This window comes from Bos taurus, chromosome 18 (assembly GCF_002263795.3).
Source record: "Bos taurus isolate L1 Dominette 01449 registration number 42190680 breed Hereford chromosome 18, ARS-UCD2.0, whole genome shotgun sequence".
Classification (NCBI taxonomy): Eukaryota; Metazoa; Chordata; class Mammalia; order Artiodactyla; family Bovidae; genus Bos; species Bos taurus.
The window spans coordinates 60965519-60987308 of NC_037345.1; the positions used below are offsets into that span (position 1 = coordinate 60965519).

Consider the following 21790-nt stretch of genomic DNA (forward strand, 5'->3'; position numbering starts at 1 on the left):
TTGCCTGGAGAATCCCAGTGATGGGGGAGCCTGGTGGGCTGCCTTCTATGGGGTCGCAGAGTCGGACACGACTGAAGTGACTTAGCAGCAGCAGCATTCTGCTCCCCGTCACTTCTCTTTAAACGATCTTTCTAGCAATTTTGAAACACATTAAGAGGCTTCTTTATGTTTGAAGAATTCAAAGCTCAGAGATGGAGAACTTGCCCATGGTTAAAGGATGTGTCCTTTAACCAGCTGCCCCTCATCACTCCAGTACTTCATGGACTTTAACTCCTAGGGTCTAGGACGGATAAGCAATCTGGATGACTGCGTCTTGTTTTCTCAGCAGATTGTAGCCTCCTCAACTATGTCTAAGACGCTGTGTCAGTATGTTCGCTGGTTTGATCAGAAGCTGGCCCACAGGCGAGGGGCAGACACCATAAAGGAGTCTGATGGTCTCAAGATTCATCTGAGTGCCACAGAACTGGTGTTCTTGGGTGTGGGCAGATACCTGGGAGGTGGCCTGTACATCACGGTTGGTGCAGTGGCCAAGTACGTAGCTGGACCAGCGATTGTCATCTGCTTCTTGGTGGCCGGCCTGTCTTCTCTGCTGTCGAGGCTCTGCTATGTGGAGTTTGACGCCCGGGTACCACGCTCCTCTTCTGCGTGTGTCTGCAGCTACGTCACGATGGGGCAGCTCTGGGCCTTCATCGTTGGCTGGAACATCATACTGTTATTTTTAATTGGTGAGGTGATGGGACCAGGGGACAGGTCGGGGGAAAGGCGTGGAGGCTAAGGTCAGGAAACTGGGAGATGCGATTGCGGTCTTATTCATGGGCTCTTTGTTACCTGACTTGTTAGGGGAAGTGGGTAACAGTAGCTGGAAAACCCCACAACTTCATTCTATTCAGCTCTCCCCTGCTTTCCTTAAATAATTGGACTAAGAAAGAGGAGGAAAGGAAACGGCATGGGTGGGAGGGAGGCGTGTCCCACAGGCTCATCACCTCATTATATTGGAGTCTTTGCTCAGCTGTTGCCTTTGAGTGATTTGTTTTTGGGGGGTTGCCACTTGATTTAAATTTCATCCCTCCCTTTTTGGCCCTCCTGGTCCAACTTCCCTGTTTTCTTCCTTTGTGAAACACTGATCTCCTCCTAATATATTAAATAGTGGACCTATTTTGTGAATCATCCCAGTCTGCTCTCGATACCCCATGAAAAAAATCTTTGAGATTATGTTTTGTCTATTTTTTCCTTCAAAATACGTCCCATGGCACATACTAGGTGTTCAATTTTGTCTGTGAATGTTCATTCTTCTGCTGCTGCAGCCACTGCGTGTACAGCCAGCGTCTGGAGGTACGCCTTTGACAGCCTCATTGGGGACCTCATCTCTCAGGCATTGGAGGGAACTTTCCCTCTGCATGTGCCCTACTTGCTGGCCACATATGCGGACTTTTTGGCACTGGGCCTGGTGCTGCTGCTTGCGGGTGAGTCAGGGGTCAGATATAAGACGGGATGAGGGGACTCCCCTGGTGGTCCAGTGGTTAAGAATCCACCTTGCAATGTGGGGACACAGGTTTGATCCCTGGTCAGGGAACTAGGATCCCATGTGCCACAGAACAACTAGGCCCAAGTCCTTAACCTGCACAGTACAACTGGAGAATGTGTGTGTGTGTGTGTGTGTGTGTGTGTGTGTGTGTGTGTAGTTGCTCAGTCATGTCCGACCTTTTGGGCTATAGCCCAATAGGCTCCTTTGTCCGTGGGATTCTCCAGTCAGGAACGCTGGAGTGGGTTGCCATATCCTTCTCCAGGGGATCTTCCTGACCCAGGAAGTGAACCCATGTCTCCTGTGTTTCCTGCATTGCAGGTGGATTCCTTATCCACTGATTCTCAAACTTTGCTGTTTGGGTCACAACTAAAGATCCCACAGATAAGACCCAACTCAGCCAATTACTAATTAAATAAAATATTTTTTTTAAAAGATGTACTGAATAGGGCATGGAGAGGAGCTGAGGTTGGGAAAAACTTGGGGGTGGGGACTAGGACTGGAAGGACTGTCTGTGTTATGAGAGACGGGAAAGCAAGATCTGGAGGATCGTTTCCCACTCTTGGCCCTCTTGACAATTTGAGCCAGTTCATTCCTTGGTAGGGCGGGCTGTTCTGTGATTTCAGGATGTTTTAAAAAATCATTGTTGGATGCTGAGTAGCGTCCCCCACCTTTGCTTACTAGATAGCAGTGAAACCCACTCCCCAAATTCCGACAATTGGAATGTCTCCAGACCATGCCAAATGTTTGGGGAATAAAATTTAATCCCAGGTGAAAATCATTTACTTAGACTGACATATTTTAGTCTTGGTACTGAGACCAAAGATTTTTTTTTTTTAAATTTCAGAGGAAATTCACAAAGCATAAATTTATTGTTTTGCTATTTCCCCCAGCTTTACTGAGATATAACTGACATACAGCACAGCAAGTTTGAGGTGTGCAATGTGACTTTGTTTTTGGCTGTACTAGATCTTTGTAGCTGCTCACAGGTTTTCTCTAGCTACAGAGCGTATGGGTTACTATTTGCTGTGATACTCAGGCTTCTTTTTGCGGGGCTTCTAATGTTGCAGAGCATGGGCTCTAGAGCTCGGGGTCAGTAGTTACAGCACATGGGCTTAGTTTTCTTTGGCATGTGGAATGTCCCTGGACCAGGGATGGAACCCTTGTCCCCTGCATTGGCCAGCAGACTCCCAACCACTGGGCCACCAGGGAAATCCCACAGTGGTGACCTGATAGGCCTGCCTATGTGAGATGATCACCACAATAAGAAATGAACTATTAGGACCTGCCTGGTGGTCCAGTGGCCAAGACTCCTCCTCCCAGTGCAGGGGACCAAGGTTCCACCCCTGGTCAGGGAACTACGATCCCACTGATGCCACTAAGAGTTCACACGCCACACCTAAAGATTCTGTTATGCCGCAGCAAAGACTCAGCACAGCCAAATATAAATAAAATGAAAATTTTTTTAAATTATAAGAAAAGAAATTAACTATCTTATGGGTACAATTCAGGGGCGCTAGTACATTCACAATGTTGTCCAGCCATCATCTGCTTTTAGTTTCAAACATGTTCATCTCCCCCCAAAAGACACCCTGTATCCACTGAGCAGTCACGGTCCATCCACCCCACCCCCACAACCCCCAGCCGCCGAGGCTGCTCTCTGTCTCTGTGGACTTCGTTACTGTGCATGTTTCATATTTCATCTCTCCTACAGTACTACTCGCTCTGGGAGTTCCTGAGTCAGCCTGGGTTTACAGAGTGTTCACGGGCATCAACATTTTGGTTCTCAGCTTCACCATCGTCTCTGGCTTCATTAAGGGAGACCCACACAACTGGAAGCTCATGAATCAGGGCTACACATTGGCCACAGCTGTATTCATGTATAGGTTAGGAGGGTACCCTTGGTCATATTAATGTCTGTGTGTGTGTAGGGGAGTCAGAGCTGAGAATTTTGGGGGGACTAAAGAGACCCAGGCTGGTGGATCCAGATGGCGGGTTTCCAGAGTTTGTGGTATTGAGGGAAGAGTCCAGAAGTGATGGCTGAACCCACCTCACCCAAATTCTTTCTTGCTCCTTCTCCCACCACAGCTTGGGCCCTCCAGGTGCTGGAGGGTTTGTGCCTTTTGACTTTGAGGGGGTCGTCCGAGGAGCAGCTATGTGTTTCTATGCATTTGTCGGTTTTGCTGACATTACCACTAGAGGTAAGGTGGTAACCGTGTGTCCCATCAGGGTTTGGACAGAGATTGAGCTGCCCTTGGGCACAGAGGCTGGGAGAAGGTTAGCCTGCTTTAGGCAGTTCTGTGCTTTTACCCCATGGTGTTTTTGTGACCTGCTGCTTCTACCCCTTTTGCAGAGAGAGGAGACCTAAAGCCTCAGCGCTCCATCTCCCTCTTCTCACTCCTCATGTGCTTTTTGGCATATTTTGCTGTCTCAGCGGCACTCACCCTCACGGTGCCCTACCACCAGATTCATCACTATAACCCCTTGCCTGAGGCTTTTCTCCACGTTGGCTGGGGCCCTGCCAGATATGTCGTGGCTGTTGGCATCCTCTGTGCTCTTATGTCCAGGTCAGTGTCACAGGTTTCTCCCCGTCTACTGTCAGATGCTCATGCACCCCAGCCCGTGGGACTGAGAGATGAGAGGGTAAGACATCTTGCTCCAGACTAGGGAGCACATGCCCTGGTCTCCCCTGCTTCTCCACGTCCTCACACGTGTCTCCACTTTCTCTCCCAGCCTCCTAGGTGACATGTTCCCCATGTCTCGGTTAATTCGTGCAATGGCAGAGGATGGGCTCCTTTTCCGGGCACTTGTCCGGGTCTATGGTCACACAAAAATCCCCATCATGGCCATCATGTCTTCTGGAAACCTTGCAGGTGAATAAACAAAACTCACTCCTTCCTTGGTCCATTTCCCTTAAGTGCAGTTCCAGTGGTTTCTTAATCCCACCCCTGCCATTTTTGCTCCCCCATTCTAGGGATCATGGCATTACTTTTTGAGTTCAGCGACATTGCAAACCTCATGGCAGTTGCGTCCCTGCTCGCTTACTCCATGGTGTCCTTCTCAGTCCTTGCTCTCAGGTGAGACCCCATTACACCTTGATCGGGGGGCTTGGGGTCATGGGGATGATGGGGAGGTCATCCTGGTCTGTGTCTTCATGCTGCCTTCTGATTGTTCAAGAGAAGAAAGAAGTGGAATAGACAATCTGATGTTGTGTGAATAGTGGCTGCTGTTAATATTGCCTTTAAACCTCTAATTCAGGTACCAGCCAGATCAGAATTTAAGTAAGAATAAGAAAACGGAAGAAGAAACTGAGATAGAGTGTGTACTTGAAGGAAGTCCTTTGGAATCTGAACCTGAAGCAGGAACCTCAAACATTCTAAGGAGCCTGTGGTTCCCTACCAGCATCACCCTCACCCAGAAATCTGTCCAGATTGTCTCTGGATGTGCCTTCCTGCTTGGTGAGCAGTGGGGTTTCCCTTTATTTGTATTCTGAAATTGACTGGATGGAGTGAGAGTGTGTATTTTGTCAGTTGAGTAGTCTTGGAGATATGATGGCCCTTCCTGATGTTGGTGGTTTCAGGGAGGGGTGTGACCCGAGGTCCTGACATCTTTGTCTTCTGGCTCCAGCCTGTTCTCCTTCTCCTTGACCCTTGCGGTTCTTCTGCTGACCATCCTGGGCCTGATCCTGGCTCAGTGGCCCAGACATGTGTTCTCTGGAGACCCCGTGCTCACAACAGTGGCTGTGCTGCTGCTGCTCATCACTGGGATCACGGTCATCATCTGGAGGCAGCCCCAGAGCCCAAGTCCTCTTACGTTCAGGATAAGGTGACCTTATGTGGCCAAAGTATCCACCTTGAGTGAATGAAGTCTGTGTGCTTTGAGGTCTAAACATCCTTTGCTGGACCAAGAAAAAAGGGGAGTTGCTGAAACCAATGGACTCTTCCCTGATCCACACTCAGTGCTTACAAACCAGGCTCAATAGGCATGGAACACAAAGCCTGAAGTGGACTGAACTTGTCTCGCCCACATGGGGAAGGGTCTCCCTTTCAGGTGTCTGGGCTGTGTTCAGGGATGAACTGACTCTGCCTGCGGGTCCCTGCTCTGCCTGTCCTCCCACTGGTGAGCATCTTTCTGAACGTTTATCTGATGATGCAGATGACTACTTGGACCTGGACCCTATTTGGTGTCTGGAATGCCATTGGTGAGTGACTGTCTAGGGTGAAGAGGCTTCTTGGGTGACTGAACCCAATCCTCTTCTAAGTACTTCTTCCCTAAACTGTGCCATACGCCATAATAGGAGGCTTAGTGGGTATTCATAAGTGAGGAGAGCCTCTGTTTTTCTTCTTATTGTCTCATCTCTCTACTAGGATTTGCCATATACTTTGGATATGGGATCCAACACAGCTTGTAGGAGAACAATGAGCCATAGACACCAGCCTCCACCTCCCAGACTCTGGACTAAAACACCCCTAGTGATGAAGCATCTTAGCCAAAGGAAATAGATGCTGTGTGGACCCCTCCATACACTGGAGGTATCTGCTGATTCAAGGCGCGCTTTGAGCCTCTATGGACTGTGAAGGTGGAAAGTATTCAGTATAAATATTTAGTATTTATTGCCAATGGACACAATGACTTTGCTATTGTATAATTTTTAAGTAAATGTTTTAAAGCTAATATGCATACAGAAAATTGCATGCTTCATAAGTGTGTAGTAAGATGAATCTTTACAAAGAAAGTACTATGATGTAACTAACAAATAGAGGAAGAAATAAAATATGAGCCTGCACATAAGAAGCACCTTCTTGTACTTATTTCCAATAAGAACTAAAGATTGCCCCATGGGAAAGAAACTCAGGTAACTATGTATTATGTCAAGAGTTATACTTTACGGGCTTCCCTAATGGTCCAGTGGTCAAGACTCTGGGCTCCCAATGCAGGGGGCATGGGTTTGAGCCCTGATTAGGGAACTAAGATTCCACAGGCCACAACTAAGACCCAGCACAGCCAAATAAAGAAACAAATAAGATTTTTAAAAAGAGTTACACATAAATATTAGCCCATGAATAGGCTAGAAGTAAAAGAAAGGGAACAGATATTTTGTGCAAATATTAACAATAGAAACTAGGGTAGCTATATTGCTATCAGACAAATTAGATTTTGATCAAAAGAATAGCAATAGATAAAGTTGATCATTTCTTGGAGAAGGCAATGGCAACCCACTCCTGTATTCTTGCCTGGAGAATCCCATGGACAGAGGAGCCTGGCAGGCCCCATGGGGTCACAAAGAGTCAGACACGACTTAGCAACAAGCATGCACACACATCCTTTAGGCCCAATGTGTGCAGTTTGGCTCACCTCATTAAAGATGCTTGATGTCGTCATTGGTTAATTTCCTTTTATTTTCCCACAGACTTTTTCATAGATGCTATTTTTCAAAATCTGTATGGCTTTTTTTTTCCTGCTTGTTTTGTTCTGCTGTGAATTGCTTTGCTTTAGTGAACTTATGCTAGTATACTTAGCTCACAGACGTTCAAGCCATTGTGAATTTTCCTCATCTCCATAAATAGTTCATCTGTGCTTCTCCCTAATGGCGTTTTATTTTTACCCCCATAAGCAACTAAGGTAGAAAAATAAAATGTTTACCATGGAAAAAAAAATAAAGTTGATCATTTCATAATGATAAAGAGAAGCGATCATTTTGATATTTTCTCCAAGCTTTGTTGAGACAAAGTGTAACATAGTGTAAATGGTTGGTTTTCTTTACTTTTCTATCCCAGAGTCCTCGAGTCACACAGTAGTGCTCATGAAGAAAACCTCTTAATAGGAAAAGAAAACTTCCTGCATTGTTAGAAGTGGGGGGAAGGGGTCATATGTAATTGTTGGTTGATAAATGGTTCCAGTGAGGTTGAACTAAAACCTCGAAAGACAGGACAGAAAGTTGCTGCTGCAGAACAGAATGTTTGAAACTGAGATTACAGACATGCAAGAAGTTGGTAATAATGGGGCAGAGGATTGTTTGTGGGAACAACTGAAGTGGAGTAAAGGAGATATGGAGGAGATATGGAGGTCAAGAAACCAAGTACAAGTTATTAGATGAATTTAAACAAAGATGGAGGAGAATGAATAGGATTAGGAAAGTCACTACCTTGCAAGTTCTATTGAAATTACTGACTTAGGAAGCAATGAATGGAGAATGAGACTGTCAGGTGAAACTTTGATGGAAAAGTTGACATCACCTGATTGTTGTTGATCCCTTACTGATGCGGGAAAGCCAGATATCATGTGATACCCAACGTACTGTGATAGGCAACCCAGAACACTGCCCATACAATAGTCCTGATGAAAAGTTGACTCAGAATTAATCAAGTCTCTACATCAATTGCTTTCCAGGTGGCCCAATGGTAAAGAATCTGCCTGCAATGCAGGAGACCCAGTTTTGATTCCTGTATCAGGAAGATCCCCTGGAGGAGGGCTTGGCAACCCACTCCAGTATTCTTGCCTGGAGAATCCCATGGACAGAGGAGCCTGGTGGGCTACAGGCCATGGGGTTGCAAAGAGTTGGACACAACTGAGTGACTAAACATTGCACGCCTGCACCCTAGATCACCTAGGAGCTCAGAGCAGACATTAGGGATAGATTCACATTTAAGCTGAAAACTTAGTCACCCAGAGACTTCCTCGTTGCAAGGGAGCACAGGTTGAATCCCTGGTTGGGGAACCCACATGCCTCACAGTGAGGGCCCCCCTCCCTCCCACCCCCAAAATCAGCCAAACCAGAATGTGGGTAATTCTCCAGGAAGCAAAATGATGCACTTTCTGTAACAATTAAATGATATGACCCAAAGTGATGAGTTCATACAGTTATGTGAAAGTGTTAGTCTCTCAGTTGTGTCCAACTCTTTGTGGCCCCATGGACTGTAGCCCGCCAGGCTCCTCTGTTCATGGGATTCTGCAGGCAAGAATACTTGAGTGGGTTGCCATGCCCTCCTCCAGGGGATCTTCTTGACCCAGGGATCAAACCTGGTCTCCTGCATTGCAAGTGGATTCTTTTGCTTCTACAGAGTTGACATAAAAGAAAGTCACATTTTTTTTTTTGGTTTCCCAGTGCACATAAAAGTTATGCTTATACTACACTGCAGTCTAGTCAGTGTGCTTAGAATCCTGTCTAAAAAGCCCCAATATACCCACTATAAACCACTCCTTTGCCCGTTTCTGTTTGCTCATCCCTATTTTCCTTAGACCTTAATCATAAGGATGAGATCATTAGGCAACATTTAACTTTCTGCTTTTCTAATTATGCACAATGCCTCACCTAACCTGCTGATTCCTGGATTATAAGGAGTAAGAATGAAGAATTAAGTAGTTAAAGAATGACTGACTCTCTACCCCTAGGTTCCCCTTAGTAAATTTGCAGGTGGACCACGAGGGCAAGAGAACCTCCAGTTGCAGGTGGATCTCCTGAGTAAGATAGTGTCCCAGGGAAGACAAGGAGAAGTCAGCAACAACAGATAAAGGACAGATAATCTGACCTCCTGCCTAAAGGATTAACTGAGGCATTATCATCTTCCCTTTAAAGATTCCCTTCTGGTTCAGCTGGTAAAGAATCCACCTGCAATGTGGGAGACCTGGGTTTGATCCCTGGGTTGGGAAGATCCCCTGGAGAAGGGAAAGGCTACCCACTCCAGTATTCTGGCCTGGAGAATTCCATGGATTCTATAGTCCAGGGGTCGCAAAGAGTCGGACACAACTGAGCGACTTTCACTTTAAAGATTGTCATGGCTGAGAAGAACTGGTATGGACACAAGTCCACCTTCTCCTGAGATAGCTGGCTTTTCTGAATAAAGCATCATTCCTCTCTGTGGAAGCTTGTTCCTTGCTTTATTGTCTGTTGAGTGATGAGCGGCTGAACCAGCGATTGGTTACAAATCTAACTGCTGGGCTAGAATAGCCAATGAGTCAATGCTGGTCACCATGTTTCTGAGTTAATACACCCAGGGCAAGTATTCTATCTTAATGCACAATGTTTAAACATGGCAATTTATAGTTAGGATGGCCTACTGCTGGAGCCTGGGCTACCGCAGATGTTAAAGCATTGATAGCCTTTTCTCCTTCTGTCATTCATTCAGTTGGGTCTGGTTGGGTAGAATTTAGTAGTTCATAGAGAGGTTGGAGGAGAAGGCAATTGCACCCCACTACAGTACTCTTACCTGGAAAATCCTATGGATGGAGGAGCCTGGTAGGCTGCAGTCCATGTGGTCGCTAAGAGTCAGACATGACTGAGTGACTTCACTTTCACTTTTCACTTTCATGCATTGGAGAAGGAAGTGGCAACCCACTCCAGTGTTCTTGCCCGGAGAATCCCAGGGATGGGGGAGCCTTGTGGGCTGCAGTCTATGGGGTTGCACAGAGTCAGACACGACTGATGCAACTTAGCAGCAAGTCAACTATAACTCAATTAAAAAAAAACGTTCTTCTAGGAGTCAATCACTACATTTAATTCTGTTTTGATGGTCTGTGCCCAGTGTTTTGGCTTTGCAGGTGGCTCAAGTGGCTAAGAAGTCACCTGCCGATTCAGGAGATGCAAGAGATATGGACTTGATCCCTGGGTTGGGAAGATACCCTGGAGTGAAAAATGGCAACCCACTCCAGTGTTCTTACCTGAAAAGTCCCATGGACAGAGGAGCCTGGTGGGCTACAGTCCATGGAGTCACAAAGACTCAGACATGACTGAACACACACACACATGCCCAGTGTTTTAGCATGAGAGTCCCTTGATGCAGATCAGAATCTAGTTAACCCTTCACCAGTACCTCTGTCCCCTTAACACTCCACTTCCTGCTCTGGCATTTTCCTTCCTCAAGAGAAAATCTCATGACCTCTTAGATTATTTCCTTTCCCTGCCATGGCGCTCAGCTCTCCCAGCAAACAGAACTCCTTGAAGAAGTGGACGAGGAGGACACCTTCTCCTTTATCCTCTTCCATCCCTTTGTGCAAGGCTGGATGCAGGTGTGATGCTCATTAAATGCTTTTGTTGCTTGAATTAACAGCAGAGATTTTAAGCCCCCATCTTCTGGTTGGCACACAGTTGGACCTGGGAGTTCCCCCACACTGGAGTCTCTCGGGTCACGTGCAGAATGTGAGAGGTTGAGTAGTGTAAGAGGAATGGGAAGGAGGAGGGTTTAGTGTGGTCCCCGAGTTAACAGCCCCTACTTCTCGGGATCCTTGATGATCAAATGAATTTATGTCCACAGACATAAGCAATAAACAATCTGTAATAAGAATAGGAAAGAGTTTTCTTTGAGCCAAATTGAGGACTATAGCAAGGGAGACAATGTCCCTCTAGCTCTGAGAAACTGCTCTGCTGAAGGGTAGTGTCCAGCATCATCTTACACCTCACCCAAACAAAGAACTCATCATGGGGTGCATTTCTTCAAGGTTTCAAAAGAGAGAGACTTGGTACAGAGACAGTGAGACAGCAGTTCCCTGGTATCCAGGAAGGGAACCTTATCTCACAGGGAGTGTTAACATGGACGCCATGAGAAGGGAGTTGCTCATTCTTATCTTCAAAACAGATGTTCTTAACCTCAATAGTTAAAGCAGATGAGCTGTGAGGGTCAGACAGGCTGTCTTAGTTCACACACAGTTCAGGGCTAAGCCATGGATAAGCCAGAATGACTTCCCCATTCCTCAATATGTTTTCATCTTCTACATCACAAGCAGATAAAAATCTTAGAACTTTGTGATCCAGCAATTCTACCTCTGAGAATATACCTGAAAGAATTGAGAGCATACCCTGGAAGAGACATTTGTAAACTCCTGTTGCAGCATTATTCACAATAACGAAAACATGAAAGCAAGCCAAATGCCCATTGACCAAGAAATGGATAAGCCAAATGTGGTATACACCCACAAGAGAATATTCTTCAGTGTTAAAAAGAAAGGGAATTCTAACACATGCTATGACAGAGAATAACCTAGTGGGTATTCTACTAAGTAATATAAACCTGATAGGAAAGGACATGTGTTACATCATTCCACCTAAACGAGGTACCTAGGGTGGTCAGACTCAGAAAAAGAAAGTAGAATGGTGAATGTCAGGAACTGGGAAAGAAGAAGGGGGAATTGTTGATGGGTACAGAGTTGAAGTTTTGCCAGATGAAAAAGTCCTGGAGTCTGCATGCACAAAATTTGAAGGTATTTAACACAGCTGAACTGGAAACCTAAAGATGGCTATAATGATCAATTTTATGTTATGGGTATTTTACCACACCCCCACACACACAAACCTCTCAGAACCTCCCCCTGAGGGTAACCACAGAGGAGTCAGGGCTGATAGCAACACTGCAGATGCTCCCCGCCCGCCCAGCCCCATCTCCACCCCAACAACCCAGGGATGAGGACCGTCTTCTGTGCTCAGGACTCCCCACTTCAGTTCTTGGAGATGTCTCAGCTCCAGCCCCGCACGGCTTAACCTCAGCCTCCCTGACTGACCCAGTGCTCCAGGCTCTGCTCCAAGGATCCAGTAAGTCTCAGGTTACCCTCTTCTGTAGGAGACTGGGCGCTGAGTTCATGTCCTCCCAAAGAGACCTCTGCAATCCCAGGGTGCAGGGGGTCAGCCTGGCTCCAGCCTGAGGGTAGAGAGACCCATTTCCTAGATGAAAGTGTCTGCACTGTGTGTGTGTGCATGCATGTGTGTATGTGTGTAAGGAAAGGTAGGGGGGATGGATCAGTGCTCTGAGGCTCTAAGACAATTTTTACTCATGTTCAAATAATATTAGAGATTAATTACGCAAAGAGTTGGATATGAATGAGCGACTAGGCACACTACACAACCACAACCCTTGTATAGGGCTTATGATGTGGACCACTGATTTCAGTCTCCTGCATACTGCTGGCCCTTGAATCTATGGGTTTTTGTTCTGTTGACTTTGGGGCAACTGTAAGGGACTTGAACATCCACAGATTTTGGTAAATGTGGAGATGAAGGCATGGTGACATATTCAGTCATTTTGGGGTTTGCTGCACCCAGTAACTGTGTGAAGCTGGTTGTTATTTATCATGGGCAGCAATTTTTTAAATGATGGTAAAATACATATAGTGTAAATTTGGCCAACTTAATACGTATGGAGTTGAATAATGTTAAGTATATCTACATTTTTATGTAGCCAATCTCTAAAACATTTTAAACGGTGCCTTCATTTAACAATAACTTCCTAATTTGCCTTCACCCCAGGCCCTGGCCAACCACTATTCTGCATTTGTCTGCATGGCTTTAACTCCTCCTTTGATTTCACAGAAATGAAATCACACATTATTTGTATATTGGTGAATGGCTTATGTCGCTTAGCATAATGTCCTCAAGGGTCCTCCATGTTGTTGCATGAGTCAGAAATTCCTGCCTTTTAAAGACTGAATAATATTCCACTGTATACATAGACCACAATTGTGTTTATCCATTCCTTCATGGATGAACATTTGGGTTGCTTCCAACTTTTATCTACTGTGAATAATGCTGCTGTAAACATGAGTGTGCAAATATCTTTTTGAGACTCTATTTTCCATTTTTTTGCGCATGTACACCCAGATATGGAATTACTGAATCACATGGTAAATCCATCGTTAGTGTTTTGAGGAACTATCGTACTTTATCCATAGCAACTGCACCATTTTGCATTCCTACTAACACTTCCCAAGGGCTCACCAGTGGCATTTGACAAAGAAGAAAACAGAGGTCCAGAGTAGTAAACGACTTGTGCAGAGGTACAGTGGTGGTGGGGAAGCCAAGATTCTAATCCTAGTTCCCTGGATTTTTGAATACTTGCTCTCAACCAAAATGTTACATTGGACTTTTGAATACCCTTAGGCAGAGACCCCCCCTCACAATAACTGGTGGTCACTGGGTCAGCCTAGTCCTACAGAGCAGTGTAGTGAGGAGACATTTCAAGCCCCAAAGGAGCAGCAAAACAGAGTCCTGTCATTTCTGATTCAGAATGAAGGTTAGTCCCCCACTTCCCTCTAGGCACTTGGGAGTTGTAGGGAAAGAGCAAATTAGCCAAGATGGCGCAGTCAGTCTCTCTCACCCCAAGCCCTCTCGCTCTTGCCCCATGTTTTGTAAATAATGATTATGTAACAGCAGAGATTACTTATAGCACTGCACATGCCTATCACAAGGTACTCGATTGGCCACCAGTGGCTTTTGTTCTGTAAGTATATAGATAAGCTCCCCCTGGAAAGCCCTGGAGGTGGGGTTGTGTTATGGCTGTGTTATGTCCACATTAGGGCTACGTTACATGATGTTATGGCTGCCGCATCAGCCAGGAGAGAATAAACACGTCTGCAGTTCCACTGGCTCCTTGAGTCTTCTTCCAGCTTTCCTGCTCCTGCCTTGCTTACTCTGGGTTCAGCAAAGAGTGTGCACAGTGAGATACAGGGAGACAACTGGTGCTGTGAGCAGGTTCAGCAAGACAGGAGGCCAGTGTGGTTTGATGCTTTAACTGAGCTGGGCTACACCTCCTACAAATTCCGTCTCCTTCTGCCCAGACTCAGAGTTCTAATTTCTTTTCACACTGCAGGCAGTGAAGTATAAAGCTGCCAGGTTTCAGCATCCTTGACAAAGCAATGTATGGAGTCTGAGATCTCGGATTACTCAGAGAGTCATGGCACACTTATAAAGGAAGGGAGGGGAAAATTATAATAATAATAACACATTTTCCCCAGTTCTGTAGAAGAAAAGAGGATAATGAGTGGTGCAAAGCTTGTGCAAAGTCACACAAGCTAATACAGAGCAGAGCTGGATTTGAACCAGCTGATCTGGTTGATTTCAATTCAGAAACAAGCATTCTTATCCACTTGTGCGAGTATACATTGAGCATGCTAAGTCACTTCAGTCATGTCCAACTCTGCAACCCCATGGACTGTAGCCCTCCAGTCTCCCCTGTCCAATTCTCTGTGTGTGCATGTGTGTTAATCACTCACTCGTGTCCAACTCTTTGTGACCCCATGGACAGTACCTCTCCAGGCTCTTCTGTCAATGGGATTCTCCAGGTAAGAATACTGGAGTGGGTTTCCATTCCCTCCTCCAGGGGATCTTCCCAACCCAGGGGTTGAGCCCAGGTCTCCTGCATTACAGGCAGATTCTTGACCATCTGAGCCACCAGAGGAACCCACTCTGTCCATTAAACTTATACCAATTAAGCATCTACTGTGTACCTGGCACTGTGTTAGAGGCTTTTGCTTCTGTAGGGGTGGAAAAACTTTTCTCTCTAGGTTTCTTGGCTGGTGTAAATAACTAAGTTGACATAAGACAGATTAATACATTTACAGGAGCCCCTCAAAAAACTCTTGAGACTCAGGCATTTAAGGCTTATACACTCCCCTGGGCTAAGGAGAAGTGGGTAGGGATCTGGGGCTTCAAGGAGGAGGAAGACAACCCACAGGAGGATGGGAAGAGCAAGTGCCTGATGAACAAATGTTTGCTCCTCCAGGCAGGTATGATTTCCTGAAATTAGAAGTTCTCTCTGGTGATAGCTCTCTTCCTGGCATAGGCAGTATAATCTACATTATTTTGAGCAGTTAAGGGAGAGGCAAGGAGCTTCTCCTGAGTCTGCTGGGTCTTAATCATCTTTAGCTTAATACAGCCCACACGTCAAAAGAACACATTTAGGGGAGATAAAACCACTCCCCCTCAGTTCTATTCAAGCAACCCTTCCAGTAACTTTGAAACATATTAAATGCCTGATTTATGTTTGGAAAACCAAAGCACAGAGATGAGAACTTGCCCATTCTGTCCTTATACCACCTACCCCTCATCACTCCATTGCTCCGTGGAACTGGACTCCCAGGGCCAAGGATGGATGGACATTCTTGACGGCTTTGTATGTTGTTTTTCTCAGCAGATCTTAACCTCTTCAACTCCGTCTAGGATGCTGCGTCAGTATGTTCGCCAGTTTCGTCAGGGGCTGGTCCGCAAGTGGCCACTGGAGCCCCGGGAGGAGTCTGAGAGTCGCAGAGCTCCTCCGAGCATCCTCGACCTGGTGATCGTGGGTGTGTGCAGAACTCTGGGGGCTGGCGTGTACGTCCTGATTGGTGTCATAACCCTGCTCATCGCTGGACCAGCGATTGTCATCTGCTTTTTGGTGGTCGCCCTGTCTTCTGTGTTGTCTGAATTCTGCTATGCCGAATATTGGTCCTACGTACCACGCTCCGGTTCTGTGTATCTTTACAGTGTCATCGTCATGGGAAAACCGTGCTCCTTCATCATTGGCTGGAACATCTTACTGTATTTAGTGGCTGGTGAGATGATGGGGAGGGGGATGATGTGGGGCTTAAGATCAGGAAACTAGGAGGGTAACTGGGATCTTCACTCATTCATAAACACTTTGTTAAGGAGCTTGTAGAAGGAAGCTCCAGAAAGCCCCACAGCTTCACTGTACTGAGCTAGCCTGCTTTCTTTAAACATGGGCTGAGAACCCAGAGGAAAGGGCACTGTCGGGGGTGGGTGAGAGGGAGGCAGTTCCCACAGTCTCCTCCCCTCACCGTATGGAAGTCTCTGCTCAGCTGTTGCCTTCATGGGATTTTCCTTTACCACTTGATTTAAAATGTCAGTCCTCATCTCTCAGCCCTCCTGGTCCCACTTCCAAGAAAAGTGTTCTTTTCTCGCAAAACTTTGATCTCTTCCTAACATTAAATAGTTGACCTATTTTTGAATCATCTATTCTTCTCTCCCCAATCCCATGAAAAGAAACTATTTGAGAGTGAGTATTTTGTCTGTTTCCGCCCTAAATACATCCCAGGGTGCATTGTAGGGGTTTAATTATTGTCCATTAATCTCCCTTCTGCCACTGCAGCTGCTTCCTGCGTGACCAGGGCTTGGAGTTACGCCTTTGACAGCCTCATTGGGAACCACATCTCTAAGGCGTTAGAGAGAACTTTCTCTCCACACATGCCCTCTTTTCTGGCCCCGTACCCAGACTTCATTGCCCTGGGCCTGGTGCTGCTGATGACTGGTGAGAAGGGGTCAGACATGGGATGGGAAGAGTGGGGTTTGAAGGGGGAACTGGTGTTGGAAAGTTGTGGGGTGGCAGAAGGTAAAATTAGGACTGGAAAGAAGGATCAGAGTTATGAGTAAGGGCAGCAAGGCACACAGACCATTGCTTTCCCACCCTGGCACCCTTGACACTTGGTGATGCTTCATCTTTTGGTCTTGAGGGCTGTCCTGAACTTCACACTGTAGGGTTTTGTTTTGTTTTTGTTTTTAATGAATCATAGTCGAATGATGAGTTGCATCCCCAGCCTTACTCACTATATACTGGTGCTAAATTGTGATCATCAGAATGTCTCCAGACATTGTCAAACATCTCTTGAGTGACAAAATCACCCCAGCTCAGAATCATTTATTTAGAATGACAAAGTTCTTCCTCTGTGTTGAGACCAGATTTTTTTTTTAATTGAGAGGCTATTCTCATAGCATAAAACTGATTTATTGTCTTTCAGTTTTATTGAGATATAATTGACCTACAACATTGTCTATGTTTAAGGTGTACAGAGTGATGATTTGACAGATGTGTGTTGTGAGGTGACTGGTACAGTAAGAAATTAGCCATCTTAAAGTGCTTGTGTCTGCGTGGGTGCTCAGTCATTTCAGTTATGTGTGACTCCTGGTGACCCCATGGACTGTAGCCCATCAGGTTCCTCTGTCCATGGGCTTCTCCAGGCAAGAATACTGGAGTGGGTTGTCATGCCCTCCTCCAGGGGATCTTCCTGATCCAGGAATTGAACATGCATCTTCTTCTTCTGTATTTCGGGCAGGCTTTTTACTGCTGAGTCACCAGGGAAGACCCTTAAAGTGTAGAGTCCAGAGGGACTTAGTCCCTTCACAGTGTGATGACCATCATCTCCATCTAGTTCCAAACATGTTCATCTCCCCAAAAGGAAACCCTGTACCCACCAAACGGTCATTATCCACCCATCCACCGCACCCCCACCACCCTCAAGCCCTGGCAACCACTGGACTGCTTTCTGTGTCTATGGGTTTAATTACCTTGGATGTCTCATATTCCATCTTTCCCACAGGACTACTGGTTCTGGGAGCTCGTGTGACAACCCTGATTATCAAAGTGTCCACAGGCTTGAACCTTTTTATTCCAATCTTCATGATCCTCTCCGGCTTCATTAAGGGAGACCTGCACAACTGGCAGCTCACAGAACAGGACTACAGATCGAACACATCTGGATCCAGCAGCACCTTTAGGTCAGGAGGGTCCTCTGGGTAATACATGGGTGGTGTTGGTGCAGAGCTGGGAACACAGTGGGGACTAAAGATATCTGGGCTGGCGGATCCAGGTGATGGGGGTCCTGGAGCCCAGGACTTGTGATATGAAGGGAGGAGCCCAGTAGAGATGGCTGAACACACCTCACGCACGTTCTTCCTCTTTCCTTCTTTTACCATAGGTTGGGCCCTCTGGGTTCTGGAGGGTTTGTGCCCTTTGGCTTTGAAGGGATTGTCCAGGAGCAGCTATACTTTTCACCTCCTATTTTGGTGTTCATGGCATTGTCACTGACGGTAACATGGTCACTGTGTGTCCCATCAGGGGTGTGGGCACTGGTTGGGCTGCCCCTGGGCACAGGGGTTGGTAAAAGGTAAGACCCTGATACTGGGAAAGATTGAGGACATAGGAGAAGGGGACCACAGAGGATGAGATGGTTGGATGACTTCACCGACTCAATGGACATGAGTTTGAGGAAACTCAGGGAGCTAGTGAAGGACAGGGAAGCCTGGCACGCTGCAGTCCATGAGGCTGCAAAGAGTCATACATGACTGAGTAACTAAACAACAAAAGCCTGCTTTCGGACTTGCGAGAGGAAAGGGGATTTTCTGCTTTCATTCCAGTATCTTTCCTGACCCAGTACTTGCTCCTGTCCTGCAGGGAAGAAAGCCCCAAATCCTCAGCGTTCCATCTCCTTGAGCTTGGTGGTCTCCGTCTTCATCGGCTGCCTGGCGTACTCTGGGGTTTCTGCAGCGCTCACCCTCATGGTGCCCTACTACCTGATATACCCTTACAGCCCCTTGCCACAGGCTTTTCTCCAGGTCGGATGGGACCCGGCTGGATATGTCATGGCTGTTGTCTTACTGTGTACTGTTTTATACAGGTGAGCATCCTGGTTTTCTCCCCATCTACTGTCAGATGCTCAGGTACCCCAGCCCCTGGGATTGAGAGACAAGATGAAGGATACCATGTAGACAGGAGCCATGTAGACTGGGAACCGAGGGAGCCCTGGTCTCTCCTGCTTCTGCACACCCTCTCACATTTTCCATCTTCTCTTCCAGCTTCCTATGTGCCATGTTCTCCATGTTTCAGTTGACCTGCGCAATGGCAGCTGACGGGCTCCTTTTCCGAGCTCTTGCCCAGATCCACACCCGTACTGGCACCCCCATCATGGCCATCTTGGCTTCTGGAACTCTTACAGGTGAATAAAGGAAACCTTTTCTTTACTTTTTAAAAAAAATAATTCTATGTATTTATTTTTAATGATTGATGATTGCTTTACAAAATTGATTTGATATCTGTCATACATCAACATGAACCAGCCATAAGTATATCTATGAACCTTCCCTCCTGAGTCTCCCTCCCACCTCTCACCCCTCTAGGTTATTACAGAGCCCCGTTTTGAGCTCCCTGAGTCATACAGAAAATTTCCATTGGCTATCAAATTTGCATACGTTAGTGTATATGCTTCCATGCTACCCTCCATTCATTTCACCCTCTCCTTCTCTCCTGCCCTTGTCCGTCAGTCTGTTTTCCATGTCTGCATCTCCATGGCTGCCCTGTGAATAGGTTCATCAGTACCATCTTTCTCGAGTCCATATATATGCATTAATATATGATGTTTGTTCTTCTCTTTATAACTTACTTCACTCTGAATAATAGGCTCTAGGTTCATCCTCCTCATTAGAACTGACTCAAATGTGTTCCTTTTTATGACTGAATAGTATTTCACTGTATATGTATATTCCACAGCTTCTTTATCCATTCATCCATCAATGGATCATTCTTTGACCAATTTCTTTAACATGAATGTTTCAAGGGAATTTTCACTCCCTCCCCTAACCCTCATTTTAGGGCTCATGGCATCACTCCTCAGGATCCTCGATCTGGTGAAACTCATGTCAGCCGGGATCCTGCCTGCTTACACTCTTGTGGCTGTTTTCATACTTGTCCTCAGGTGAGACCCACTAACCTTGGCTGAGAGCCTTGGACTCTTGGGGTTGATGGGAAGGTGATCCTCTTCTGCCTTCTTGCTGCCTTCTATATGTCTCACTAGGCTTAAGGCAAGAACGAGGTAGATTATACTGTCTGATGTTAGGGTAGGGCCTGCTGTGAATACTGCCCTGATATCTCTCCTTCAGGTACCAACCAGACCAGATTTTAAGCAAGAGGGAGGAAACAGAGGAGGGAAATGAGATTTCTGGTCATGAAGCAAGTCTTTCAGAACCTGTACCTGAAGCAGGACCCTTAGTGATTCTAAAGAGTCTGTGGTTCCCTACCAGCACCACCCCCACCCAGATATCTGGGCAGATTGTCTATGGATGTGCCTCTCTGCTTGGTGAGCAGTGGGATTTCTCTTTGGTCATATTCTGAAATTGACAAGATAGGTTGGGATTCTGTGTCTTTGGCAGTTGAGAAGGGGTCTTGGAGTTACAATGGCCCTTCCTGAGGTGGGCAGCCTGGGGAGGGGTGTGACCCAAGGTCCTGACATCTTTGTCTTCTGGGTCCAGCCTGTTCTCCTCCTCCTTGACCCTTGCAGTTCTCCTGCTGAGCATCCTGAGCCTGATTTTGGCCCAGTGGCCCACACGTGTGTTCTCTGGAGACCCCGTGCTCACAACAGTGGCTGTGCTGCTGCTGCTGCTCATCACTGGGGTGACAGTCATCATCTGGAGGCAGCCCCAGGACCCCAGTCCTCTTACATTCAGGGTAGGTGGCCTTTTGTGTCCAAAGTGTCCACCTTGAGTGAATGAAGCCTGGGTGATTGAGCTTTAAACTTCTTTGTTGGACCTGAAAGTAAAGAGAGTTGCTAAAACCAATGAACCCTTCCTGGATCCACACTCGCTGCTTTACAGACCCAGTCTGGGCAGGCACTGAACACACAGCCTGAATAAGCCTGGAGTCTTCCCACACCATGGGGCAGGTCTCCCTTTCAGACATCTGGGCTGTGTTCAGGAATGAACTGACTCTGCCCACAGGTTCCTGCTCTGCCTGTCCTCCCACTGGTGAGCATCTTTGTGAACATTTACTTTATGATGCAGATAACTTCTGGGACCTGGATCTTATTTGGCATCTGGATGGCGATTGGTAAGAGGCTTTTTAGGGTGAAGAGTCTTCTTGAGTGACCGAATCCAATCCTCTTCCTAGAAGCCCTCCCCAAAACTGTCAGATGCCATAACAGGAAGCCTACTGGGCATTTGTTGGTGAAGAGAGCACTTACTTTTCCTATTCATTGTCTCATTTTCCTACTAGGATCTGTCATATACTTAGGATATGAGATCCAACACAGACTGGCAAGGAACAAACATGAACAGCCACCAGCCTCCACCCCCCAGACTCTGGATTAAAACATCCCCAGTGCTGAATCTGCCTAACTCAAGGAAATTGATGCTGTGTGGAATCCCTCCAAACCCTGGAGGTATCTTCTGGTTTAAGGGGCACTTTGAGCCTCTGTGGAGTGTGAACATGGGATGCATTTATAGCTCTGTATTTATTGCCAGTGGATGTTGTATACTTTTAAAGCAAACTTTTAAAAGCATAATAGACATACTTAAAAGTGCATGCTTCCTAAGTGTGCAGCAAAATGAATTTTCACAACAAAATTACCACAGGGTAGCCAGTAACCAGAGGAAGAAATAAAATATTAACCAGACATGTGAGAAACAACTTCTTGTGCCTCTTTCCAGCAGGAACACAGAGACTGCCATTTAGGAAGGAAACACAGGTAACTAAGTATTTTGTCAAGATTTACAGTTTAAACATTAGGACACAAACAAACTGGAAGTAAACGTGCAAATAGTTACACAAGGAAGTCAGGGTAGCTGTATTACTATCCAAGTAGACTCTGAGAAAAAGAGAAATAATATAGATAAAGTGGATTATTTCACCATAAAATGAGAAATGATTATATTTTTCTTTTCTCCAAGCTTTACTGAGGCAGTGTGCTGCTGCTGCTGCTAAGTCGCTTCAGTTGTGTCCGACTCTGTGCGACCCCATAAGACGGCAG

General features: G+C 46.3%; 2 protein-coding genes across 2 annotated transcripts; both read left to right on the forward strand.

The window, feature by feature from the left end:
- Positions 1–346: 346 nt before the first annotated feature.
- Positions 347–5933, forward strand: LOC615600 (cationic amino acid transporter 3-like). The gene is made up of 11 exons (XM_059877330.1): positions 347–725; positions 1305–1463; positions 3237–3395; positions 3592–3723; positions 3876–4089; positions 4256–4395; positions 4497–4599; positions 4781–4971; positions 5170–5339; positions 5612–5723; positions 5890–5933. The coding sequence occupies exons 1-11, from the start codon at positions 347–349 to the stop codon at positions 5931–5933; spliced, it is 1803 nt and encodes a 600-aa protein (XP_059733313.1).
- Positions 5934–15044: 9111 nt separating this feature from the next.
- On the forward strand, positions 15045–20946 carry LOC515600 (cationic amino acid transporter 3-like). The gene is given in 11 exon segments (XM_005219661.5): positions 15045–15814; positions 16369–16527; positions 17594–17771; positions 17972–18024; positions 18027–18083; positions 18448–18670; positions 18849–18988; positions 19642–19744; positions 19929–20125; positions 20327–20493; positions 20763–20946. Coding segments are annotated over 11 exon segments (1986 nt in total). The 5' UTR covers positions 15045–15252; the 3' UTR covers positions 20910–20946.
- The last annotated feature ends 844 nt before the right edge of the window (positions 20947–21790 follow it).

What these genes read in the sequence shown, in the direction of transcription:
- LOC615600 (XM_059877330.1), top strand. Translation starts at nt 347, where the DNA reads ATGTCTAAGACGCTGTGTCAGTATGTTCGCTGGTTTGATCAGAAGCTG. An exon ending in GTCTTCTGGAAACCTTGCAG is followed by an intron (nt 4,396 to 4,496) that starts GTGAATAAACAA and finishes CCCCCATTCTAG; the next exon opens with GGATCATGGCATTACTTTTT. An exon ending in TGGTGTCTGGAATGCCATTG is followed by an intron (nt 5,724 to 5,889) that starts GTGAGTGACTGT and finishes TCTCTCTACTAG; the next exon opens with GATTTGCCATATACTTTGGA.